The sequence below is a fragment of the Maylandia zebra genome, linkage group LG19, assembly GCF_041146795.1.
Source record: "Maylandia zebra isolate NMK-2024a linkage group LG19, Mzebra_GT3a, whole genome shotgun sequence".
Classification (NCBI taxonomy): Eukaryota; Metazoa; Chordata; class Actinopteri; order Cichliformes; family Cichlidae; genus Maylandia; species Maylandia zebra.
Genome location: NC_135185.1, coordinates 9,928,357 through 9,953,858, shown reverse-complemented (window position 1 = coordinate 9,953,858; position 25,502 = coordinate 9,928,357). Strand labels below are relative to the sequence as shown.

The following is a 25,502-nucleotide window of genomic DNA, read 5'->3' as shown; positions in this document are numbered from 1 at the left end:
GCCCATAAAGAGACAGGTCCAGATACAGCCCAAATTATCCAGCACTCAAGCTGTCTCAGGGTGCGCGACGCTGGGTCGGGCCAGCCAGTTTTGCCAATTAAAGGGAGCGCAGGCTGCGAGGCGGCCACGTGGGGGAACGACGCAGGCATACTCGGAGATGCAGAAAGTAGGCTAGCATCTACACACTCCCAAAGAGACACACACACTCTTATGAATATTCACACACAGCAAAAGAGGCACATGTACTGTACATGCATGCGCCCGTCGCAGCAGTGGTGCATTGATTTCCTGCAGTTCTTTGATGAGATGAGCTATTCCGATTCCCTCCCAAGGTGCTACTTTGCATAATTCATTTTTGGAGAGGAGCAAAATGTAAAAACAGAAAGCCAGCATGCAGCGAGCACGACGCAAACAGAGACGGTAACTCCGCGCACGGCGGCGCTGACATCAATTAACATGCAGATTCATTAGGTTTCCCTCAAAAATCCCCCTCATATGACTTTCTAATGATTCCAAATATAACAGCGAGTCAGACGGCGAGGTAAGAAACCTCGAAGACGATCAGACGGCAGTGCAAATGTTTGACTTGGAGACAGAGTGTTGAATCAATGGCTTGGAGGGAGATAATTTGGGCTGAGCCTCGCTGAGCAGACAGCGTAAGTGACGCATGCCAACTGTATGGTCTATCAGCTTCCAGAGACACACTCCTGCTTTGTAATTATCACCGGCAGCATCACGGCCGCCTGTGGTCCGCCGCTCCCCTCCCTCACCCTCCTGCGCGTCACTCATCCGTCACGAACATTCAAAGATGGAGACAGACGTGATCTCGGCGACCTTTAGGCCGTGACCCCTTTACCTCTTTCTCGTCCTCATCTATGTGTTTGATCTTGGTGTAGTCTACGGGCAGGTCCCAGCAGTCTGCCGCGTCCCCCATGCCGTAGCAGCGGGAGCCCAGCAGGGCGGCCTGCCTCTGGGGGGACATGGGCTCAAGGGGCGTTAGCACCGAGTCGCCTACGCCGCCGCTGCAAAGACGCTTGCTCACGCTCAGGTCCAACGTACCGTTCTCATCGACATCTAGACCGGGACTCTGGAAGGTGCGCGGGGTCGGGGTCGGCGTGCGCGTGTGTTTAAAGTCGGGAGGATGAAGAGGCGGGGATGGAGAGAAAGGGATAAAAGAGAGAGAGAGAGAGCGTCTGATTAACAGCAGTCAAACATTTTCAGGCTCTACGGTCAGAGATGGCAAAACACTGAGGAGGAAAAAAAGTTTGCAGCTGCAGTTCAAACATCTGAAACAGCGCTCCAATTCTGTTTGGTGTTTTTGCCCAAGTCTGCGTAGGAAGAAACATTAGCAGAGCACAGTAACAGATCCAGGAGAGGGTCAAAAACCCGAAGAGGTCGTCAGCGCATCCCTCTGCGAACCCTCCTCTTCCTTTCTGTCTCCGTCTCTCTTTCCTTCCATCCCACCGCTCTGCAGTGTGTGTTTGTGTGTCGGTGTGTGAGTCTAATGTGAGCGGACATCGCGGGGGGGGCAGAGGCTGAGGGTTAGGGAGGGCTGATGAGCAGCGGCGGTTGAAACAACGCCCAAAAATAGAGACAGAACTGGACTGTAACGAAGTGGGCCGAGACTCGGGACCTGAAGACTTCAACAACCGAGGCTTCAGCAACAAGGAGCCAACAAACGTCCCGGCTGCAGGCTCGTTTATCCAAGGAGGAAAACATCACATGAGGAACAACATAAAGTAAATCATGCACGAGTCCCGTCTCCTAAAAATCCCCAAACAGCTGAAATACAAGCCTGGCTTCTCCCTGCAGGACGCGTCTGAGCAGCTCATGTTTGTCTCTGTGGGTCGTGTGGAAAATATGATTTCTTAGTTTCTGCAGATTTATCAGCTTACAAAGATAACCTGAGGAAATGATGCAGAGACAAAGTGATCCACACCTGTGTGCAAAAGTAACTGCCCCCTGAACTTCACCATTGTAATGACTGCAGTCAGTGTTTGTGATGACGTCACTGTGGAGGACCCACTCTGTGCACCACAGTCTGAATCCAGACGCTGTGTTTGAGGTCACGCCGTGTGTTCTGGATCCTCGTTGAATTCAGGACATGAACTGATCTCCAGCCTGCTTCACTTCGTCTCACAGCGATCAGGCTGGTGTGGAGCTCAACTCAGTAAAGACGTGTTTACAGTTTATTCATCATTTATAAAGTTTGGTGCTTTAAATCATCCCCGTATTTACTCGGGTTGTCTTTGTCTGATATCAAAGCTAATTCTGAAACAAATATGCAAAACACTAAGAAATCGTGAAAGAGGACTTTTCCACAGCACTGTGTCTGTTCCACAAACAGGAAAAACAAGTGTAACAAGAATAATCCAACAAGGGAACAAACACAGTCCCCACAGGGAACCTGAAGCTCGTTCTCTGGGATTAAAGTCCTCTGGATTATACACACACCACATCCCAGCTTCCCCGACTGACTCAGTCTGTTTCATGAATTATATTTTGTGTTTTGTTGGGAGTAAAACCTGTCAGATAAAACATGTAGGCTCTGTGCAGGTTTCACCCAGCCCTACAGCTGCAGTCTCCTCCGCCCTCCACAGGGGGCTCCACACAAACTCGCTCGTGTCCGAGGCTTCGTAACTGAACGTCGTCACCCATCGGGCTGCTTCTCCCGTCTTTGCTGTGATCCCAGGATACGGAGCAGCCCGGGACAAAGGCTTTTTAAACTAGAACCGGATCTTGTGCAAACCTCGCTGAGCAGAGCTCCAGTGTCCTGGATGAAAGTCTTGTGGATTGTAAGTACGAGTGATAGTTTACTGGTTTTACTGGTTGCGCCTTTGTGCTGCTGTGGTTACAAACAGAGCACAGTGATAAACAAAGTGTGCGAGGCACGGCCGTGGCGCCACGTGGCTCGCCGTGTGTGCCGCTGACTTGTTGCCCTCGTGAGCGTGCTCAGCACATCGCCCTCTCCTTGTCAGCTGTTGTACTGTGTGTCACTGCCCAATTAACGTGACCCACCCCTTCATATCGAGTTAACGAGGATGAGATGTAGAGAGAGCCGCCTTCCTGATCCGCCCAACCCCCTGTGGTGACCCCTGGCCTCTGTTGCCATGGCAATGCTGGGTGTAAAGGGGCCAGGTCGCTGACTAGTTCTGGCCACATTATTTCCGCCCTCTAATTCCAGTTCTTAAAATAAAACCAGCTTCGCTGCTCGCTCTGCTCTCTGGTTCCTGCGACTGCTCTTTGCCGTCGCCGTGACTCCTGCTCTCGGTGCCGCTCTCAGACCTCTGCGAATGTCAAACGACGATTATTACGTACAATAATAATGTGACACGTTTCCAGCTGATTTCAACGTTCCTGTGATTGGCTGCCCCTCATCAACAGATCTGAATAGCAGATCTCTATGACATCACAGAGAGCCAAAGGAAGTCTGCAGCCCAAGCCTCTGGCCCACAGAGCTGTCATGTCGACCACAGGACGAGCACGAACATGACAGGATAGAAGCAGAAGTGTTATAGATGCAATCTCAGTCAGTAACACGAGTGTGGTCCACATCCTTCTACATGCATACGTGCACAATCGTGCTTTTCCACCTGAGGAAGACTTCTGCCTGAGCCAAAGGGCTGGCACAGAGACGAAGGTGCGAGGTGCTACCAGGAGAGAGTGATTGGCAGATGCAGATCTCCAAGTTCAAGATTGCTGTTCAACCAGGAAACAGAGGACCGCCCACTCTGGGTTGGGGAGGAGTTGCTGCCCCAAATAAAGGAATTCAACTTCTCTGGTTCTTATTAATAAGTTGGGAGAGAGGAGCGCTGTACTGGTCTGTTGTGGTGAAGATTTCTTGGTACACTTATGTTCCTACAGCCATGTGATAGATGGAGGACAGAAGCAGCAGGGTCACTCAGGAGGAACTCGGAGTAGAAAACAGTCGGCCGAGGGGGTTCATTTGACCAGGAAACCTCCGGGTGGCTTCGTTCTGAGATGTGTCGGATGTTGTACTGGCAAAGCAGACCCAGGACACGGGCATGCCTCCGAGGAGCTGGAGGAGGTGGCCGCTCGCAGGGAGGTCCAGGTATCTCTGTTTACAGCACTGCCCTGTGACCTGCATAAATGGTTAGCAGTGACCTTTTGTAAAACCTCAGCTTGTGTAATAATGAGCTGTAAAAGGGGCCGAAAGCTCCGCCTCTGACTCGGCTGAACACAGTGTGGAGGTGCCTCGGTCAGACTGGACCTCAGTGCTGTACGACGTGGCACAGACCGATCCTTCAACCAGCAGGCAGAGGAGGAGGAGGAGGAGGAGGGACTGACTGAGAAACAGGAGGTGTGTTTGTGCAAAGCTTCATAAAGAAACCGTCCACACCCCGAGTCCTGTGCGATACACCTCCTCTCCTCTGTGACATTTACAAATCTGCCACCTTTCCTTTATTCTCACTTCTGTCCTTCGCCGCTGTGCTCTCTGCTGTCAACATTAGCATTAAACCAGCATTAGCCCGCCGCTGTGCGCTCCGTCTCCGGCCTCCATTTTCCGGCTCAGCGTCCGGGCGCAGATAATACAGGAACACCGTCACCTTATCTCCTCAGAAATGACACACTGGACTCACGCCGTGTCAAACGGGGCCTCGTCCTGCTCCTATCTGATCCCCAGACGGAAAATAAAAAACTGCCCGCTGAGCTGTGAGTGTGAGACACAGGCTGGATCTGTGTGTGTGTGTGCGCGCTCCTTGTCAGCGTTGGTATGACTGACGCACAGAGATAATTTTGCGGTGGATCAGTGCTGCGCCTGTGTAACCCCGCGGGTGAACGTCGGTCTCGAGCCGTCGCAGAAGTTCGCATCACTCCGGGAGCATGTTAGGAGCAGCGCTTAGGGGTCTTTTATTTTGAAAATTGAACTGATTCTCTAAGCTGTTCCTGTGTCTGACTTCCTGCCTTCATCTTCTACTTCCATGCGCGGCAGTGTGAGACTGAGTAAGACTGCTGACCTCACTTTACAACAGGTGCATTTAAAGGACATCGTGGCGGCGCCCTACCTGCGAGCACAGGTCCTGCGGCTTCCCCGCCATGTCGTGGGGCATCTCCCGGCAGCGCGTGGACAGGTTGAGGATGGCGGTGGCGGCCATGTGGGCGGCCTCCATGTCGTGGCTGTAGTCGAAGCTGCTCTTGCTGCAGGTGCTGCTGGCGCTGCTGCCCCCGCCGCCGCCTCCCGCGCCCCCTCTTCCGCCACCGCCGCCACAGCTCAGGCTGCTGCCACTGCTGCTGGGGGCGTAGGTGCTGGTGGTGCTGCTGGCCGAGCTGGAGTTCTTGCAGTAACGTTTGGCTGCGGATGCATACGAGAAATTCAACACGAGAAGAAGAAGCAGAAGTTTTTCCAGAAATACGAGCAAAAGCGTCAGATTGACACGTCAGGCCTGAAACAGCGAGTCGAAGCCCAAAACCTTTTAGTTCAGCACATCACTGACTAACGCCGGGTTAGACGTGCTCCATGCAGATGCTGCAGATGTGTCACAAACTCACAGGGTTCACTGTTTCTTATCTTACAGTTTCTTTCTCAGCAGAGCAAAGAAGTTACTGAGAAGTTTGTGCATGTCAGAGTTAGTCGCTCTGAAGGTTTCAGCAGCGTTCACATTTCACAAATTCTCAAAAATATAAAGTGAAACTTTGCTGAATGCTTAAAATTACTGATTTTTATTTCACTAATCTTCACTTTGGCAAATTTTCCCATGTGCTGCATTCTTGCTAATTAGCAGCAGGGGGCAGGATGTGATTGGAGCCTCCAGGTCAGCTGACCTCTGAGCTCGGTGAACTGTTGCCTGATGAGTTTGTGTCTCGGTCGCTGCTCTGAGGTTTGAATAAAACATGAAGGTCATTCTGCTGCTAGAGTCTGAGCAGGAAGCAGGAGAAGGCGGGGCTACACTGAGTCTCAAGGTTGTTACTAGGGCTGGGCATTGTCACTGATTTCTAGAATCGATTCGATCCACGATTCAATTCGATTCGATTCAATTCGATTTGAATCTGGGAAATTTTACCTCAGACAGTCAGAAATATTATAATTCAGATCAGTACATTTACATATTTTTGTATCTATAAAAAGGAAGCTGACACTCGCGTGACTTTATCACAGGTGTGAGCATCACAGCAGATGCCTTTGTGTCAAAGTAGCTGAAGATAAAACACAGAAACACATGAAGGTGATTTTCCTGGCCTGGACTTTATAAAAATATTCTGCAGTAGATCAAAAACGAAAGAAAACCATTAATCAACACATGAATGTTACCTCTGACGTTACAGCGGTTTTATTACAGACACAGCGTTTTGCATTTTGCATAATATTAAAAAGTTTAAATTTGTTCAGACGCCTGTTGAACAGCAGAAATCAGGTTTTCTTTTTGGAAGTAAGTAAAAGGAAAAAAACAGCATTTTTTTGTAAACAACGGTAGACTTGTGCGTAACAAACAAGCGAATAATGAAGAAAACAGATTTTTAGACGGGAAACTGTTGTTGAAGTACAGAGAGAGCGAGAGAGAGAGAGAGAGCTGTGCATGAAGTGTGATTTTATCGTGGTGGAAGCAAAACAGCAAAAGTCAGAGTGAATTCATGACGATGTTTATGTGAAGCGTAGTTTGGATCTTCTTTTGCTATTGGTTCGGTCAATATTGTTTGGAGAGAGATAAACTAACAGCTTTAGAATCAGCGCAAAAAGGGCGTAAACACAAAGCTCAACCCGCCGAAACATCAGAATCAGCGAGCTGTCGGCTTTCAGCTTATCTCACTGATTCTGATCCGCGGGTCCTTTGTGTTTACGTCTTTGTGCAGAATCCGTGTTCCTGCTCTCATTTACTGTCTTAGCTGAAATTTTGTGAGGTTTTCACCTGAGATTCTGGCGTTTCGGACAAAATAAATTTATATAAAAAATCGATTCAGGATTTTAATGAATCGATATCACATTATCCAGGCCAGCATCGATTTTAATCGGTAAATCGATTATAAAAACCCAGCCCTACAAAGGTTTAAATTTTAACAGTGAAGTTAAACACCCCTAGTTGCTACACTGTAACAGTGAAGAGTGTATTATTGAAAAACGTGCAGTTTTTACTGGTTTTCAGTGTTTTTACTAACAAACTGAACCAAACAAACAGAAAATGAATTTCTGTCTATTTTGAATCTTTTTCTCTTTGAAAACTCATTTCAGTGACTTTTAAAATTCGTCTTTACTTATTATGTTTAACATGGTCCCGATGTCTCTCCCTAAGGAACATCGGCGTGTTAGAAAACGCGTCACACAAACGTCTCGAGTTTGTCGTACCGTCGTAGCCTTTGGGCGACGTGTCCCTCTGTCCATGCACTTTGGGAGCGATGGCCCGTTTCCCGTACACGTGGTGGTTGTTGCCGCCGTCGAAGGCGCTGTAGTCAAAGCTGGTCTTGGAGTACTTCTCCAGCTCCTTGGCCAGGTTGGAGCGGGGCGTGCTGGTGGAAACATTGTTCTTGTAACCATACTGTGGATAGTCCAGTTGTTTGACAAAGCACATTGGCCTGGAAAATAAATGACGAGGGGGTGGAAGTTGGACCGAGGCATTCAACATTGCCCACGGGGGGAGGAGAGGAAACTTGGGGTTCGGCTAAAAATGGGCAGACTGAGGGGAAGATGGGAATACCGGAGGTTTAGAGGGTGGAGGGTGGGGCTGGATGATGGAGACGTGTCCCTTTATGTGCCACAGCATGGATGTTTCTGCTCTTCTCTCAAAAACATAATCCCGCTACAAGTATTTTTCAAGCGTAGACAATAAAAACAGCTAAATTAAATTTAAGCTTTTATTTCACTTGCATACTTCTGATACGCTTTCATCATCTGATATGTGTTTATGGCCTCAATCGGAGACCGAGAAGAAATGAAATGCAAGATCTTAAACTGCTGATGTTCAGTTAGATATAAATATAAAACGCACAATTACTTGTGACTTTTTCATCACAGCATTTTCATGACTATCACAGAGGCGCTCGTTCAAAAAGCTCTGCCTTCGCTCTGATAAATGAGGCCAATTTTGTTAAATGTTATAAAGCGTCCATGACGAGCAGAGCGATGAACATGCGGTCTCTTGGATGTGTTCTCAGGGGACGGGAGAACACGAGCATGAAACAAAAAAGGGGAAGACGTCAAGTCTCAATTACAGGATGCACGTGAAGAAAGAACATAACGTTCCAACATGACAAGAGCATTTTATTCTGCTTAAACCAGAACAAAGCCACGTCCCGCCTGCTGCTGCACTGCATTCACAACACACTGTGCTGAATTCTGGGGGTGTGGAGTGAATACTACCTTAGGACTCGGTCGGACGCCTGGTTGGACTTGGGTCCGTCGCAGCTCTGGTGCTTCTCCTTGGCTTTGGCCAGCTTCTCGGCGGCAGCGATGGGACACCCTGACAGACTGCAAAGAGAGAGCGGGTGGTGGAGGACGCGTTTTGATAGGTGAAAGTGTTACAACGAACACACACGCCGCGAAGCGTCGGGCTCGTTAGAGCGCCTGTCAGAGCGTCAGCCGGGCTGAAAACAGCTCGAGCACATCTGCCTGTCAGACAGTCGATTGCGGCGTCTACCGTAGTTCACAAAGTGTTAAAAAGTGAGGAAAATTAATGAATTTGCATTTTAAGTAACAACACAGTCAGTAACAGCTTGTGTGTTTCTGGTTGAACAGCTTAAAATCATTCTCAGAATAGATATTCCCATATGGACAAACGTGCTCGTTTCCTTCAAACACCTGCTGACAGGAAACGCAGCGCAACTTCCTCCTGACAAATAACTGACCAAATGTGACAAAAGTTCATGTTGTTATCCTTAACCCCGATTATTCTCCATCCAGGCTGTCAGCTGCAGCGCTGGAAAAATGATCTGTGACAATGGCCCGGAGCCAGCGTGGAGCACCTGCCATCAGGGTGCATCAGATGGGGAAGTGTGAAGGAGCACACGATGGAGGCTTCTATCAGCTCTTTCTCCTCCACGTCTGCAGCGTGCGCCTGTTTTGCGCTGCCGCCGTGTCACCGAGCGCGGCGGGGAGGCGTTCTGGTCCTCCCAGGTCTGCACCTCTCCCGTCACCCCGACTGAGTGGCAGAGAGGTGCTAATGGCTGTTGCTACGCCCGACTCCCTGAGCATCTGCTGTGGGTGACACTCCTCTTTCACTGTCACCTCGCCCCGTCTGACAGGCACGAGCGCCCTGCTATTTTGGTTTCTCCCTCCAAACCTGCACCTGACAAATGCCATTTTTTCCCGCCACGAGCTGATAAATGATTTATGCTGCCGAGCCGCTGCATTCGGAGCAGGCTCGACTAAAATATGGCAGCTGGACTACTTTAATTACGTCCTGCGATCCAGGCAGGGCTATCTGTGGAAGACCAAACTGCTATAATCAAAAATAACTAAGTAACGACTCAAAGAGCCTCTGAGGTTTTCATTGTGCAACTTGAATATTTTTGAGGCCCTTCAGTCAGCGCCCTGTCGTGGCCCCATCACAATCAGCATTATTATAATTAATGATACCACAGCAACATTTTATAGTCTAAAGTCTGAAGGGTTTTTTCTCTAACAGCATTGGTATGATGGGATGTCTGTGATGCAGACGAGCAGAAACCAACGTTTCACTGCAGGAAATTTCAAAAAGTGCATTCTGGGTAAATTTTAAAAGTTCATAGCTCTTATAATGCACCTATTAACTGTGATAAAGTGGTGAAACTGTTGTCATGTTTTCATGTAACTGCTTAAATTCACCGTCCAGTTAGAACTTCACAGATGTGAAACAGGAATTGATGCTTGCAGACTGACTCAGGTGAGTGCAGCATGTCTGCAACCCGTCTGTGTTTGTAAGTAAAACCTTCGCCAGTCTCTTTGAGTCGGGCTGCTGTTGTTTGGAGGCAGGCTGCCTCCCAGCAGAGGCTGAGGGTGTTGCATGGTAAGGCCTGTGTGTCTCATTGGTCAAAAAGATTGAACACAAACACCAGGCAACGACCAATTTTAACTGATTGCAATTAAGTTGCTGTGCAATTTTCACTGTAGTGCGACTACAAGTAGCCAGCAAAAAAACCACATCAGACTAAGTTTTACGTATTTAAAGACATATCAGCTCTTTTGATTAACTCATTTATTTTTAAATATGGCAGTGTTGGTCCTCCATATGTTTTTCACATAAACATAATGTGAGAGGACAGCAAAAATAACGAGTTTAAGGATAATTCAATCAAGTGAAAAGGACACGAAGGGTGAAAACAGAATCCATCGAACATGCATGAACCGAAATAAGTCCCACAGCAAAATAACCGAAATAAGTCCAACAGTAAAATCCCCGAAAGAAGTCCCACAGTAAAATAACCAAAATAAGTCCCACAGTAAAATAACCGAAATAAGTCCCACAGTAAAATAACCTAAATAAGTCCCAAAGTAAAATAACCAAAATAAGTCCCACAGTAAAATAGCCGAAATAAGTCCAACAGTAAAATAACCAAAATAAGTCCCACAGTAAAATAACCGAAATAAGTTCCACAGTAAAATAACCGAAATAAGTCCCAAAGTAAAATAACCAAAATAAGTTCCACAGTAAAATAACCGAAATAAGTCCCACAGTAAAATAACCGAAATAAGTCCCAAAGTAAAATAACCAAAATAAGTCCCACAGTAAAATAGCCGAAATAAGTCCAACAGTAAAATAACCAAAATAAGTCCCACAGTAAAATAACCGAAATAAGTCCCACAGCAAAATAACCGAAATAAGTCCCACAGCAAAATAACTGAAATAAGTTCCAAAGTAAAATAACTGAAATAAGTCCCACAGTAAAAAAAACAAAAACAAAAACAAAATACGTCCCATAGTAAAAAACATGAAGCAAGTCCAACAGTAACATAACCGAAATAAGGAGGGGTGCAGGCGCTGGGTCCGGGCTGAGCTCTTACCTTCGGTGGGAGTTTCTGTTGCTATTGACATGGCCGCGTCCCGTGCAGCCAGGCGTAGGACACTTAAGAACATTCTCATACATTGCCACAACTTCGCACAGACAGGAGATAGGAGTGAAAGACAGGGAAGGTTAGGAGCCCCTTACAATCAGCCATGAGCTCTATTAGAGTGTGAGGAGCTTGGCATTATAAACATCATTAAGAAATGAGCCTGAGTGAACCCAAATGACCTCTTCTTCATTTTAATGAACACTAGTTTGAAAGGGCAGGCGAGGTTTCCCACCATATTGCTTCCACTTATCCAGCTCTTTCAAATTAGTATTCATGGAACGGGGCAGTCATGAATAAAAAGATGTCATTTGAGTTTAGCAGGACAAAGCCAGCAAGAAATGGAGGGAAATTTCTGGACATGCAAAGAGCAGAGCGACCAACAGCCAGCAATCATGCACAACAACACATGCCGCCTTAAAATCAATGAAGAAGCAGACAGAGGGGCGCAGCGCCGTGATGGAGTGCGCTCTGTTATCACGTGCTCGTCGTTAGAGTAAGAGTGCAGTCTTCAATACCGTTTACCATTAAAACAGTCCATAACTGCCTCGCATCCCCTCGGCAACCGGCCATTTAGATTAATGATCTATGGATGTCCAAGAGGAGCGCCAGAGCACCGCGGGCGGGGGCGCAAGGAAGGGGTCGGCATGACACCGCTGACGTGCGGGGCCAAACCCCATTGGCACCAGCTTCATCATTATCACCCCCTTAAACTTTAACCCCTCATCATCCTCCTTCCCTTACATACTAATTGGTGTTGGGTGCAGGTAATTGGACAAAGCCTGCCGCCTCAGCTCGCCAAAAGCCAATACATTATGCATTTCCCAGGTTTTTCCTGCCCTCTGCGAGGACGCACGCACAATGCCGAGGAATTAAAGGCAGAATCGGTGAGCGCAGATATTAACCGCAGCAGGATGTGGCTGCGCTAGCGTCGTGTGCACCAAAGGTAAATCACTTTAAAGACCAAAACACGACTCCCTGATGAAATATTTTAATATTCCACAAGAACGGAGCTACAATGGGCAAGCAGCAACGGGAATTAATGAATTTGAGATCTAATTTAATCGTCATTTTTCACAAGGAAAGGAAGAGTGTGGCTACACTGTGTGATTTCCCAATTAAATGAAGCCACTGCATTAATAATACATCGTCCATTCAGTACAGCAAATGTGTTAACAGGGGGGAGAGGCTCGCCCGCCGCTGAATCCGCCCTGCAGGCAGTCACATGTGTGGCATGTATTTGTCTTTACAGGAGTCTCTGTGCACGGCCGCTTACACGTCAGCCATGACACGACCGATAACACTGAAAGCTCCTGATAACGTCTCTGCACAGCAACGGTCCTGATGGAATGACATCTGTTTGCTCAGGTGCACGGGCACACAGGTAGCACGCCCTAATGCCCTAAAGCTTGTTTCACACCCGTACTGGGTATATTTGTAACCAGCACACCAAAATCAGGCTTCTCCAACATTCTGGACAGCAGGTGCTGCGCAAAAAGACACTTAGCTCGAGCCCGAGCTGTTTGTTGCATCCTGTTTCATTTCAGGATTGATGGCAAATTAAATACAATCTCATGGTTTTGTCTCGAAGCAGGTGAAAGCACTCATGAGCGCCACCTGCTGCACTCCTGGCTGATGCGCGGCCAGTTTCGGTACAAAAACAGGAAGTGGGACGGCTCCCCGAACGTCTGAATCATCCGTGGTATCGTCTTCTCCAAAAGTTAGCCGGACGTGAGAAAGAAGGAGGAGGAGGAACACGGATATCATATCCCCACATCTCCAGTGACAATCAATTCAAGACCTTTCCAAATTCCATTTTGGGGCTCTTGATCCCACTCAAGGTCAGCTGCCCTGAGCGACTTCACATTTCTGGGAGATGATTACATCTCAGGTTGGAGACCTTGTGCGGGCGGCACTCCACGGAACAAGAGACATCTGTGACACTGTGCTGGTCTTTACAAGCCTGCCCTTAATGGTAACTAATTTCTCCTCTTTTATTTTGATTGCAGTCCAGGTCACAGCGGATCATAACTTGATTTTCATGCTGCGTTTAATGAAACGTGTAAAGGGGCTTTTATTGAGAAGTTTGCACAAGGTGAATGAGACTAAATAGCCGGGGTGAGTTCTCTAAAGGGAAACGTCACTATTCATTCAAGGCTAATGTTTATTGCCACTTCACTTGATCTGTGGCTCGGAGATATGACACTGCCTTTCTATCCAGTGAAACTTAATTGAGCAAGGAATACAAATAAATGAAGAGGGTTTGTGGCGTGGACGGCTGCAGCGCGCACCAAGGTCTGTGAGCTTTTCAGACTTTAGAGAAAACTGAAGAACTCAAAAAATAATTAAAAAGGTACACAAATAAAGGAAAGACCTTTTCTTTCAGCCACATATACACTGATGAAGCATGCAACCCACATCTCGATCGCTGTCAGTCAATGCAGCTGACTCCAGTCGCTGCATTGCAGCGATTAGTGCATTATCACAGCCTCATTTCCACCTCATCACCACGGCACATTAGGCAGGCAATCGGCAAGCAAACCCACGGCCCCGTGCAAAAGGTCACAAAAGAAGTGCTGCCGTGACCCGTGTAATCCCCGAGGCATCAGACACTCACAGCACCGCACGCACGAGCATGCCTGAGCAACAACATTGCTGCTGAGCGCTTACTTTCAGGTGGCACCCGGTCTTTGTGCGGGCAGCCCGAAAGGCTCCGGTGGTGCGGGTACAGGCCCGTCACGTGACCCGTGCCGTCGCAGCCCGGCGTCGGACACCGGCTCTCCTTCTTGTCCACACGTGAAGCGTCTGTGAGGGGAAAGATGTAGAGGTTATTAGCACCCAAGCGGCAGCTGACTGTACGTTACAACTCCTCTCTGGACTCCTGCAGGGCTGCTTTGCATGATTCACGCTTCAAAATAATCCCCCTGTGGTTCATCCTCTGTTTGAAACAAGCTATTTAGCTCCTCCCTCTTTAACACGGCTTTCTTCTGATTGGCTGCCCCTATAAAGGGCAGATGGGTGGGGCTTCTATTACATCTTTGTGACCTCATATTGAGCCAAGAATAGAAAAAAACTGTGATTGACTGACTGTTTACATCAGTCAGCAGCTTGAGTTTACTGCACAGGTTCTGAGCTTATTATTAGAAACTTTGGTTATATTTAATATGAACACCTGCCGCTGGAACACGTCATATATGACAGAGTATAACAGCGATGGTATTTAGATTCTACATGTGTCGGCCTTCCCCGTCTCCTGCCATTGATGAAACCTCTACTGAGGACATCCCTGTTGACTGCTTCCATGGAAACAGTGACATTAAATTAACAGCAAAGAAACGAATGACACTATTCTGAGATGAAGAGCAGCTTCTGCCTCGTGTTGCGATTTAGTAACGTTAACGGTACTTTTACGATTGCACGTGTTTTTTCTGATGTCATGAAATGAGGTCAGAACAACTTCATGCTAACACATCTGTTTTTTGGTTTCACATCGTGTATTCTTCACTAACTTTGGGATAAATGGCACCTTATCACCTTTATTCACCTTTACCCATCGGCCAGCTGTCTGACCCTGATGGTTGAATGAGGTGATTATGAAGTTAAACAATACAGCTTAAAGTTTAAATCTTAAAATCCAAAGTAAAGGACTATTTATATGGAGTCGCACGACATCACGTTCACCGCGTTTCAGACGTTCTTTGTAAGCTAACCACAGACAGTTCAGTCCTTCAAATATTTCAGGGTAAGTATCTGTGAGTATGGACTCTCAGGTTAACGCAGACGGATGGAGGCTGAAATTTTGGATGTGTGATCTCTGACCGACCATAGAAACTGTTTTACAGGTCAGCAACAGAGATTTTGTTTGCATGTTCTCATATACGAGGCTCATATCAGCTGAATACCTTCACACATATTATACATTGTGGTCAGATGAAGTATGACAGCATGCACCAAATCCAAACGAACTTTTTCTGAAAGGAAAAGTTTCTGTTCATCAAACATTTGTGATGTTGTTCTCCCTCTCCCCTTTTGGGAGAGACCATTTGGCCTTTGGTGCAGGGATGCAGGGACGGCCATGGACCAGGACCACTAACATTTATTTATCACAAGCTCTCTGTGAATATTCACCACAATTATGTAAACATGAATGAATGTACATTTGAAGCTCAATTTTATATGTATGAATATTCATTTATAATGATAAAGTGAAACTGACAGACACTTTCTGAATTTCCAGGCTGTGTTTGTATGAAGAAGCAGAGATTCTGATTGAGTTTGTTTACTGTTTGTTTAAAACTGAAGGAATTGTGAAATATTAGAACTTTTACATGTTTGACCTTCAACAGAAAGAACTTAGGCTCCTTTAAAGCTGCATCATGCTTTTCTTCATTAAAACCAGCTCACAGCTGCACGTGACAGTTTGCTGGGTGCACGCACGTGTCCTCAAACACACACAGCGGAGAAGATTGTGTTTCCCTTTCCAAAACCTGGATCTCTTCTTTCCTTCAAACTCAGGTTACCACCAAAAAGCAGCAATGCCAAGTTGTGCCAACTGGCATTGTTTCTGGAAATTCAACCATCCAGCTTTAAAATCCTCTGACCCCCGTGTGCAAAGTCAAGCTGAAGTGCAGTAAATATGCGATATTCGAAAGTGAAAACAGGTTTGTGCATTTTCATGGCAGAGTTTTGGAGCCGTGTCAGATTGCAGAATGAATTTGGAGTCGTTGGATTGACAGAAACCTTTATCAGGAGCATGTTTTAGAAGAGTAGGCAGTGGAGGGGTAATTATCTCACAGCACAGAAAGAGAGACCACTGATTAAAGTTTCAAAGGCCCGTGTAACTCAGAAGCTCCGACTAAAACACGGAGCGATGAACCAAAATAAAGCCCTGAGTTGCAGAGTAAGAGAAGGTTGGGGTTCTGTATATGAGTGGGGGAGGACTGCTACACTGTTGTGGTGAGGAGAGAGCAGAGCGTGAAGGTGAGCTTCCGATTCATTGGCCAGTCTACATTCCTATCCTCACCCATCACCAGCAGATGTGGGTAATGACCGGAAGAATAAAATAAAGGATACAATCTATAGAAATGAGCTTTGACTGAAAAGTGTCAGGCCTCAGCCTCAAATGGAGACCAGGACTCGGAGTTATGGCTGTAAAAGAATATTTTATACACGGTTATATAATTTGGGGGGCAGCTGTGGCTCAAGAGGTAGAAAAGGCCTTCCAGTAATCGGAAGGTTGACTGATTCATCTCGATCCTGACACCAAAGTGTCCAGATACAGAACCCCAAATTGCTTCCGATGCATCCATGTGGCTTGCAGCGTAAAAGCACTTTGAGTGCTCACTGAGAGCAGAAAAACTCTATATAAATACCAGTCCAATTACCATTCACCATAAAGAATAGACATCTGATTGTGAAAATTGTGGGAAAATAGCAGTGCTACCAGCAGCTGTCTGTCTCCCGAGAGGCCTCGAATGCATGTTGGGTTGACACCAGAAAAGAAGTTAGACCCGGAGCTGCTGGGGGTTAACGGAGCAAACTGTGTGGCAAAGTCGGAACGACTGTCTGGTGCAGCTGCGAGATTCAGAAATAATGCTGCTGGTGCAGAGAGTGCAGTGAACGGGCTCCTGTAAGTGGATGGAGATCAGCTGAACCACTGAAGGTAAATACTCCTGAGTCTGAACATTTACCTGGCTGACTAACTCTTCCAGGCTGCAACAGTAGGTAATAACACACATTAGCAAGCTCAGTGGTTGAAGTTTAAGTCTAAAAACATCTTTAGAAACCTGAATTCCCTGAACTTTTGCTCTTCTCAAGATTGATTTTATGCCTGTAATAACTGGAGGCCCATTGTGCCTCATGAGGTGAGGTTTCCAACCAGTAGGAGATCCTGAGATAGGAGCTAGACCCCAGGAACTAGATCTGGATGGATGGATGGATGGATGAAGGGGGGAGGGATGGATGGATGGATGGATGGATGGATGGATGGATGGATGGATGGATGGATGGAGGGAGGGAGGGAGGGAGGGATGGCTGAAAAGGATGGGTGCCTGGTTGGATGGATGAGAGGAAGGGATGGCTGGATGGATGGATGGATGGATGGATGGATGGATGGATGGATGGATGGATGGATGGATGGAGGGAGGGAGGGAGGGATGGCTGAAAAGGATGGGTACCTGGTTGAATGGATGAAAGGATGGATGGATGGATGGATGGATGGAGGGATGGCTGAAAAGGATGGGTGCCTGGTTGGATGGATGAAAGGAAGGATGGATGGATGGATGGATGGATGGATGGATGGATGGAGGGATGGGTGAAAAGGATGGGTACCTGGTTGAATGGATGAAAGGAGGGATGGTTCGATGGATGGATGGATGGATGGAGGGATGGCTGAAAAGGATGGGTGCCTGGTTGGATGGATGAAAGGAAGGGATGGATGGATGGATGGATGGATGGATGGAGGGATGGCTGAAAAGGATGGGTGCCTGGTTGGATGGATGAAAGGAAGGGATGGTTGGATGGATGGATGGATGGATGGATGTGTGGATGTGGTAAAGTGGAAAGAGTTCATAAAAGGCAAAATGAAGAGGGGACATGAAGGCACACCTACTCATTCATTTACTAATGAGTCACCAAACCAAATCTCGTCTCTCATTCATCAGAACAAAGCTCCTCGTTATCCTCGGTGGCCGTCGTCCATCTATGTCACATTACAGAGGCCCATGAATACGGCACATACTGCTCCGTCATGTCTGGCTCTCGTGTCTGGCACCAGGGTAATATCACGTTGATAACACCGAGGCTTCTTTTTAATGGCCTCTTATTACATTGGCTGTTAATGTTTGTATGTTGGAAAAAATTCCCTACTTCCATACGCCTGACCGCACGTGCACACAGACATGATGCTCGTGCCTGCCTCCACTCCTCTTGCAGGGAGTGGAGGCAGCCAAGTGGAAGGCATATTAGAAAGCAGTGGATATTGATTGTGGCTGGGGACGGTCTGCGCTTTGCATAGCAAATGGCCCCCATTACCATACCATCTCTGGATAATTAATGTGCAGTCAGTAGGCCCGTCGTTCGTTATCGGTCATTCTGATACTGTTCAATTTTCATCTCAACCTCATGCTTCTCTCTTCCCCGTCCCGCCCTCTTCCTCGCCATGCTCTACTTTATAAATCACGCACAAGAACCCTGGTCAACGAGTGTCTGCTACCATCTCGCCTGAGGGAAGATGCTATCGTGACGCAGCCGTCTTGCGTCCTCTCATTATTCCAACATTAGCCAGACACAGAGGCCACAGAAGGCCCTTGAAATTAGCATTTGTGTGGCATTTAAGTCGCAATATAAACCTGCTGTGAGATGTGTGGCATTTAAGGTGTGATACCATCCTGCTGTGAATTAGCATGCTCTTATTTGTTGCTCTCATCTGATATCTTCCTTATGGGAGGGAGCAATTTAACCTTGTTAGGCCTGTATATTGTTGTTGTAAAGGATATGATAAGAAGAATAATTAAGAGTTAAACAAAGGAATTTGCAATCAGACCGCTGCGTGAATGCCAATGTAATTTTTCTGTGACTTTACTTTGTGCGCAGTACACAGCATAACAATTAGAACCGAGGGTGTTCTGTAGTGTTTGTACTGCAGGATTAGCTTGATATTTGTCGGTATCAATCTGAATGGTAGCTCATAGCTACTCTCAACAAATTTAAAGAGTTCCCTGCAGAATGAATCCTTTCTGCAGACAGAAGGCCTCTATTTTGTGGTTTCTCCTCCCAAGTGTTTGCACAGGTTTAAAAATAGGCAGCTTTACCCCAAGCTGCATCACAGGGATGAGATTTTCAGTCCTAACAGGCCGTGCAGATTGCCATTACTTATGCCTGACAAGCCTACCCTCTGATGTTTCCATGCTGGCCTATTTTAACAACATAAGCTGCTGCTGCCGTTCCCGCTGCTACCGAGATGCGAATTTCCAAATTGGCTGAAAAAGCTTGTCCTGGGGTTACAGCGAGGTTCCCAGAATGCATGTGGGCTGCCTGGCCTCCAGCACAGGATAGATAAAATACAGAGTTGTCAGGAAAACATTTTACCTGAGCTTGTTAAGGTCTTAACATCCGCCACGTTGCCGGGGACCGGTCCAGGGTTAGGGTTCAGGTTGGGTTTTATTATAGCCACATGCTAAAATTTCTGAAGCTAAAGATGTTCCATTAAGGTGTTGCACAAAGCCCAATGCCAATCCAAACTTTGGTTGGGTTCCCGATGACCTGGTGGAACATGGTGCGATTCTCCCATTTCCATGATACTTTTTGTTTACCAAGCTGGTCGAGCTGATTAACTGTCCTAATTCTCTAAAATGAGCTACACTGTGAAAATGTGGAGGAACTTACCGATCGAACAGTTCATACTGAAAACTGTTCAAACGCTCGGATTTCTTTTACAAAATCAGAAACCACACTGAACCAGCTTAAATGCTGCTGTTGTCGTATGGTGTGCATCCGTGTTTGAGAGAATGGCTCACCTTTATGGTAGAAAGGCTTCTTCATACCATCGGGAAGACGGGCTTTACGCTCAACGCCGTAGCCGTGCCGCGGGCCGTGATCTTCATGGCCATACCTCACCCCGTCTCTTCTTGCAGCCTCGGCAGCCATTTTATCCCTCATTGCCTTGGCGCGTTCGGACTCTAGTGCAATAGCCTTCTCCAGCAGGGACAGATTCCCCTTTGTCATGTCAAACACTTCTTCTGATCGGTCTGAGGTCACAGAGGCCGTGTCCTCATCGAAGTCCCGGTGGTGAGTGTGGTACCGGTCATCGTGTGCACAACTGGAGAAGGCCTTGGAGCGTGGGCTCAGCTGCTCCTCGAGCTTCATGAGATTGTCCATGTCGGAATAGTTCCTATCGAGCATTCGCCTGTCGTCCTGGCTGTTGTGGAAGTCCCCATAGCCGTGATGCTGGGGCTGTTGATTGGGATCCTCACATGAGAAGTGATTTTGCTGGGACGGTGCGTTTCGGTCAATGGACTTTGTTTCGCTGAGTTTCCGAGCGAGGTCGAAGCACTGGTTCCGTAGACACTCCAGACTGCTCAAACACACCTCCTCATCGCTGTTTTCTATTTGTCCATTACTGGTGGTCTTAATTTGTCCATTACCACCGTTGTGCGCATTTACCCCATTGTTCGTGCAGTCAATCGCATCCCCGTTGTTGGCCGTGCCGTCCTCGAACTCCTGTCCGTCCAAGTTGTCGGACAGCACGGCGCCATGACCCTGTGCCAGCAGTTTGAGGGAGTCCACCGTTTCCCGAACCACGTCGCTGTCGACGTCCAAACTCAGATCGCCCCTCTGAGGTTCATCCCCTTCTTCTTCTTCCTCCTCTTCCTCCTCCTCTTCTTCTTCCTCCTCCTCTTCCTCTTCATCCTCCTCCTCCTCTTCCTCCTCTTCCTCCTCCTCTTCATCCTCAGCACTGTTAGAGGAGTTGCTGTTCATCTCAGACTCCGTCATGGCACGGTTTGCAGCGTCTTCTGCGATCTTGCCCAGGTTCAGGAGCGACTTGGCCACAAGTTCGTCGTAGTTTTCGTACTCATCGTTGTTGTTGTCGTCTTTCTCCGCCGTCGGGCCCGATTTGGAAGTGCTGCTGCCTCCGCCTCCACCGCCATTGCCCTCGGCCCCCTCACCGCTGCTCATCTGATCGTCCTCTGTTGGAAAGAAAGAACAAGCGTCTTGTAATTTCATTTCCGTCATTCTATTTTACTGCTAAATCAGATTTCTGGGCTTGGTCCATCTAAATTGGATAAGGAACTCTTTGCTTCCCCTAATAATTTACTTTGAGAGCCTTAACAGCAGCTTGTGTTCTGAATTGTGAATCAGCACAGGAAGTTAAATGCAGTGGTTTGGGAAAATTCCAGAGAAAGATGCTCTGCTAAATGAGACTCTATCAAACAAGTTCTAGGTTACCCCTTTCCCTACCTCTTAATTTACAGGTCCTCTGGTTATCCTTTAACACCCACCACATCACCAGTGAGCTGCTTAGGGTTAAGGTTGGGTTTTCATCTATGCCTTTATCTGTTTTTTTCATCTGTTAGCCCAAATGGAAACGTTATTAGAAGAAGACACCTTGTTTCAAAGGTGGCGTTGACTACTTTTTCAAACTGTGCTTACTAAGCATTAACTCAGCTGTCCAACTCTCACTCCAAATGATTCCCTGGTGAAAGTTAGCCCTTCACAGGTGGGAAGACTTTTCTTTAAATATGTATCTGTTATAATGATTATTTTCTTTGTTATTTGGCTCAAAAATGACATATACCAACCTACCAACCTTTTCCCATACAGGGTTACGGTTGGCGGCCTGGGGGTTTCCATCAGTGACGACTTAGACCTCAGAGTATTAACAGGGTGATGATATCGCTTGATAATTCTATAAATTGTCAGTCTGTAGTGTGAAAACCGAAAGCGAAACTAAAATCATTGCATTACTGTGAACATTTCTCACAGGACAGTCTAAAATCTAAGAGATAAAATGTTCCCTGTGCACTACCATAAACCCCAAACAGCAGCTATTCATCACGCGCCTGTAAAGTTCCTTTTTTCATTCAATCAACAACATCTTTAGAATTCCTTTCAGTGCCTAATTGATTCTGACAGACTGCGAAAGGTTACTGAACCTCTTCTGTCAGTAATTTCAAGCACTCACTCCTGGAGCACTTCCAATCTCTCCTTTCACATTTCCGCCCCGAGCCGCCAAGAGCACATCGCTCACATTGGCGTCACATTTGCCACTTACATTCCTGCAGAGAAAATGAACCCACAGGCTCACACAGACACATATCTAATGAGAGATTTCATCACTTTTGGTGCAAAGGAGCAAGGCAAAAAAATAATATTAATAATAATAACAATAATTATAGAAAACAATATAACATAATGGAAAAAGCATGTAATTAGTGATGCAGACTGTTTCATTAGTGATGAAATACTACTGCTGGGTTCAAAGACTTAATTGTAATCAAAACAATGATATGAATTTAGTTTTTTTTTCCAAGGAGCTACAAAGGATGAGATCTACATTTTCATACATTGGGGGGTCAAAAGGAAAACATTATGCATCAACTGTGCAACTTGAAGAACCTACTAACAGTTTTTATGAAGACTACGTGAAATCAGCTGTAAACAACTTCTACAATGGTTGCATGACGTTGATATCTCCATCACTGAGATCCTGCGTTTGGCGTGATGATGCTGGATGTTTTTAGCTGATGGATTTATGTCCAAACGTCTTTGCTCACCTCGTTTCAGACCAACAGCCTAAAACCCGGTGACTGCAATCACAGCCACAAAATGGTGACTGGTTCATTCTGGATTTTAGACGTCAAGTAAAGGTGAGAGGTAACCATGACTTTCTACACATACACTGCTTTCCCTGCGCAAACACACTTACGAGCTAACGAGAGCAGCACAGTATCACCGCTTCGGAGCAAGAAGAGGGAGCAGTCACGAATGACCGGCCTTTGACAGTGCAAGGCTTCTTATTCTGCACCAGAGGTTTCATTTTTGATTGCATGGAAACAGTCTGAAGAGCAATCAAGGTGCACAAAAGGGTTAAAGAGATTAAACGGGAAACAGAGTAGTGGTGTTGGGTGACGCTCCAGAACAGCGCCCGTATTTGCCCAGCGACGGAAAGAGGTTTCTGCTTTCCTTCTGCAGACGTAAATGCAGGAAGTCCTTCCACGCCAATAAAAATCATGATGATTATAAAGAAGGGTTTGGCAACAACAGCACACGGCAGCATGCAAAGCACTTATCAAAAATACATGGTAATCAGGCAGTAGCCACAGAGCGCGAGGGAGAGGCTGCTGACAGGCTGACGAGGCGGTGGCAACAGTCCGCAGTCTCATTGTTAAGGATAAGACCTTGGCTGTGGGCTCTAATGAACACCAGTCTGCAGAGATGTTTTCACATGGCTGCCGAGATGCCACATCAACACGTTGGGTGGGTAGAGCTGCGCGCCAAGCAGGGTTAACACACTCCTCTCTCTGAGCTTCACTCTTAATTGGACTTGAAGGCACTGTCAGGTCCAATCGTGATGCGGGGGTGCAAAGCTGAATCTGCTGGAGAGAAACCTGCCAGATCTGGTGTTGGGCACGCCAGGCGGGGGGGAGACGAGATAACATATGGGGCAGGAGTTTCTCAAATCCCAGTCCCAAACCAGGGGCGCTGTTTTTGTATTTTATCCAAATGAAAGGCAACATTCAGCTGAACCTGGAGCTCAGAAGCTTTTCAAACGAGAAAATAATCGTTTTCCAAAATAATCTGGCTGCCGTTTGAGTAATTTAACATGATTTAGTTCCTTTTAGCCTCTGTCCTAACGATGAAGGTCAAACAATTTCAATGGGGAATAACTGAAAAAAGGCGACTCCATCAATTTAGATCATTTATCCATAATTAGAAGAAGCAATTAATATTTTTTTTTTTTTTTAAAAAGGAGCTCTCTGAAAAAAAAAATCAATAAACCAACAGATAATTTGGTCTCAGAGCAGCTGCAGTAAAGGCTCTGAAAATAATATGCAAGGAAAATGTGCAAATGAATGAATGACATTAACAAAGCATATTAGAGAAATAACTAATCACTGTAGGAACAACAGGCTGTGTGGATCAGCCTGTCGGTGCACATCTCTTATTCCAATGCAGAGGTCTGCATTGGACCTTCACCTGTACCGGGCCAACACTACGACATCACAGCTAGGGCTGGGCGATATGGCCTAAAATCCATATCGCGGTATAATTTGAAGCACGTGCGGTAACGATATATATCGCGATATATTCTTTTCTTCTGTATAACGTATTTTCCACACTATAAGGGACACTTAAAATCCTTTAATTTTCTCAAAAATCGAGAGTGTGCCTTATGTATGAATTCTGGTTGTGCTTACTGACCTCGAACCGATTTTGGCTGCAGAAATCTGTTAAAAAATGTTTTAGTACAACTTTGGTAAGCCGCACTGCTTGATGGATTGTCAGAGCATTACGGCTGCCGTAGTGAGGAGCTTCACGGAGTAATCTGGGTGCAAAACTCCGTCTGCTTCAGGTCCCAAAGTCAAACGAACGAAATCATCAGCGTTGCTGCTTTACCGGGTGTAACAATTAAGTTTAACATCCAGGCATCGATGAAAACAGGATTTATTAAATTTAACAGAGTTAGAAGTTAACAGGAAGTTTGCAGGAAGTTAGCTCGCTCGTTTACACCTAAACATTTCATAGCATGTTCTGACTGAGATTTTTGAAACTAATAAAACGTACAGCTCTGCTACCACTACCAACATAAATGAAGACAGAAAACTAAACAGCAGTGGCGTTTGCAGGGTTACTGAAGTTGGACTACCTGGTATATAATGTTGTGCTACGTGATTGCTAGCGACACAGCTATGTTAGCATAACATTAGCACAGTGAAGCTGAAGGATGAACGCCAACTTTTTTTCCACTCGATAAAAGTTAACGTGAGGGATTCTGGTGGTCAGGGACAAATGCAGTCGCATAGCAGGATGCTATACACGGGCCAAACTTCAGTCAGGAGAACAACTGAGATTATTCATCCACAATACGAGGTTAGTTATTAATATACTGCAACAACATGGGAATAGAGCAGCTGCGAGAGAATTCAACATTAATGAATCAATGTTACGGAAGTGGAGGAAGCGCAGTTTTTGGCGATGCTTTTGACCAAAACAGGCGCAGCTTGATGGTATCATTAACATGCCCTATCGCGGTAGAGCGGTATAGTCAAAATCTCTATCGTTGGCCAAATTTATATAGTTTCTATCGTATATCGTTTATATCGCCCACCCCTAAAAACCGCAAACAGAACAAGTGCTGCACTAAAAGCAATAGAAACAGCAAATGGAGCCATTTTTATGAGTAGAAAATATAAACTGTTACCCAACTAATATACTCTTATTTCTGTGTTTGGCAGTGAATTTGGTTAGCTGAGCACAGCAACCGCTGCTAGTCTGGCTTTCACAGCACTTCTTGAGATGTTCACCATGATTCAGGAACAATTTATCCTCCACAAACTCAACACAGTTGTGCACTGGTTGGATTTTAAACAGCTTTTTCAGCTTTTGAGTTGAAATGCAAAGACAGCATCTTCACCTGCATTCTTTCTGACGGCCAGCAGAGGGCGGCTTGTCCGACTGTACAGGGAGTGCAGAATTATTAGGCAAGTTGTATTTTTGAGGAATAATTTTATTATTGAACAACAACCATGTTCTCAATGAACCCAAAAAACTCATTAATATCAAAGCTGAATGTTTTTGGAAGTAGTTTTTAGTTTGTTTTTAGTTTTAGCTATTTTAGGGGGATATCTGTGTGTGCAGGTGACTATTACTGTGCATAATTATTAGGCAACTTAACAAAAAACAAATATATACCCATTTCAATTATTTATTTTTACCAGTGAAACCAATATAACATCTCCACATTCACAAATATACATTTCTGACATTCAAAAACAAAACAAAAATAAATCAGCGACCAATATAG

At 46.2% G+C, this 25,502-nt stretch overlaps 1 protein-coding gene across 11 annotated transcripts in view; it reads right to left on the bottom strand.

Annotated features, from left to right (window-relative positions):
- myt1lb (myelin transcription factor 1-like, b) overlaps window positions 1-25,502 on the bottom strand; it is a 113,173-nt gene that overhangs the window by 12,798 nt on the left and 74,873 nt on the right. For 9 of the 11 annotated variants that reach the window (XM_076877244.1, XM_023153620.3, XM_023153621.3 and 6 more), the window contains 7 exons: window positions 19,495-20,664; window positions 13,649-13,783; window positions 10,931-11,021; window positions 8,312-8,419; window positions 7,301-7,527; window positions 5,028-5,314; window positions 857-1,087 (listed from right to left, as the gene is read on the bottom strand). In XM_076877244.1, coding sequence (XP_076733359.1) covers window positions 857-1,087; window positions 5,028-5,314; window positions 7,301-7,527; window positions 8,312-8,419; window positions 10,931-11,021; window positions 13,649-13,783; window positions 19,495-20,664 — 2,249 coding nt within the window. The remainder of the gene's footprint in view (window positions 1-856; window positions 1,088-5,027; window positions 5,315-7,300; window positions 7,528-8,311; window positions 8,420-10,930; window positions 11,022-13,648; window positions 13,784-19,494; window positions 20,665-25,502) is intronic. The other 2 variants (XM_023153624.3, XM_023153630.3) reach the window with 2 other exon arrangements.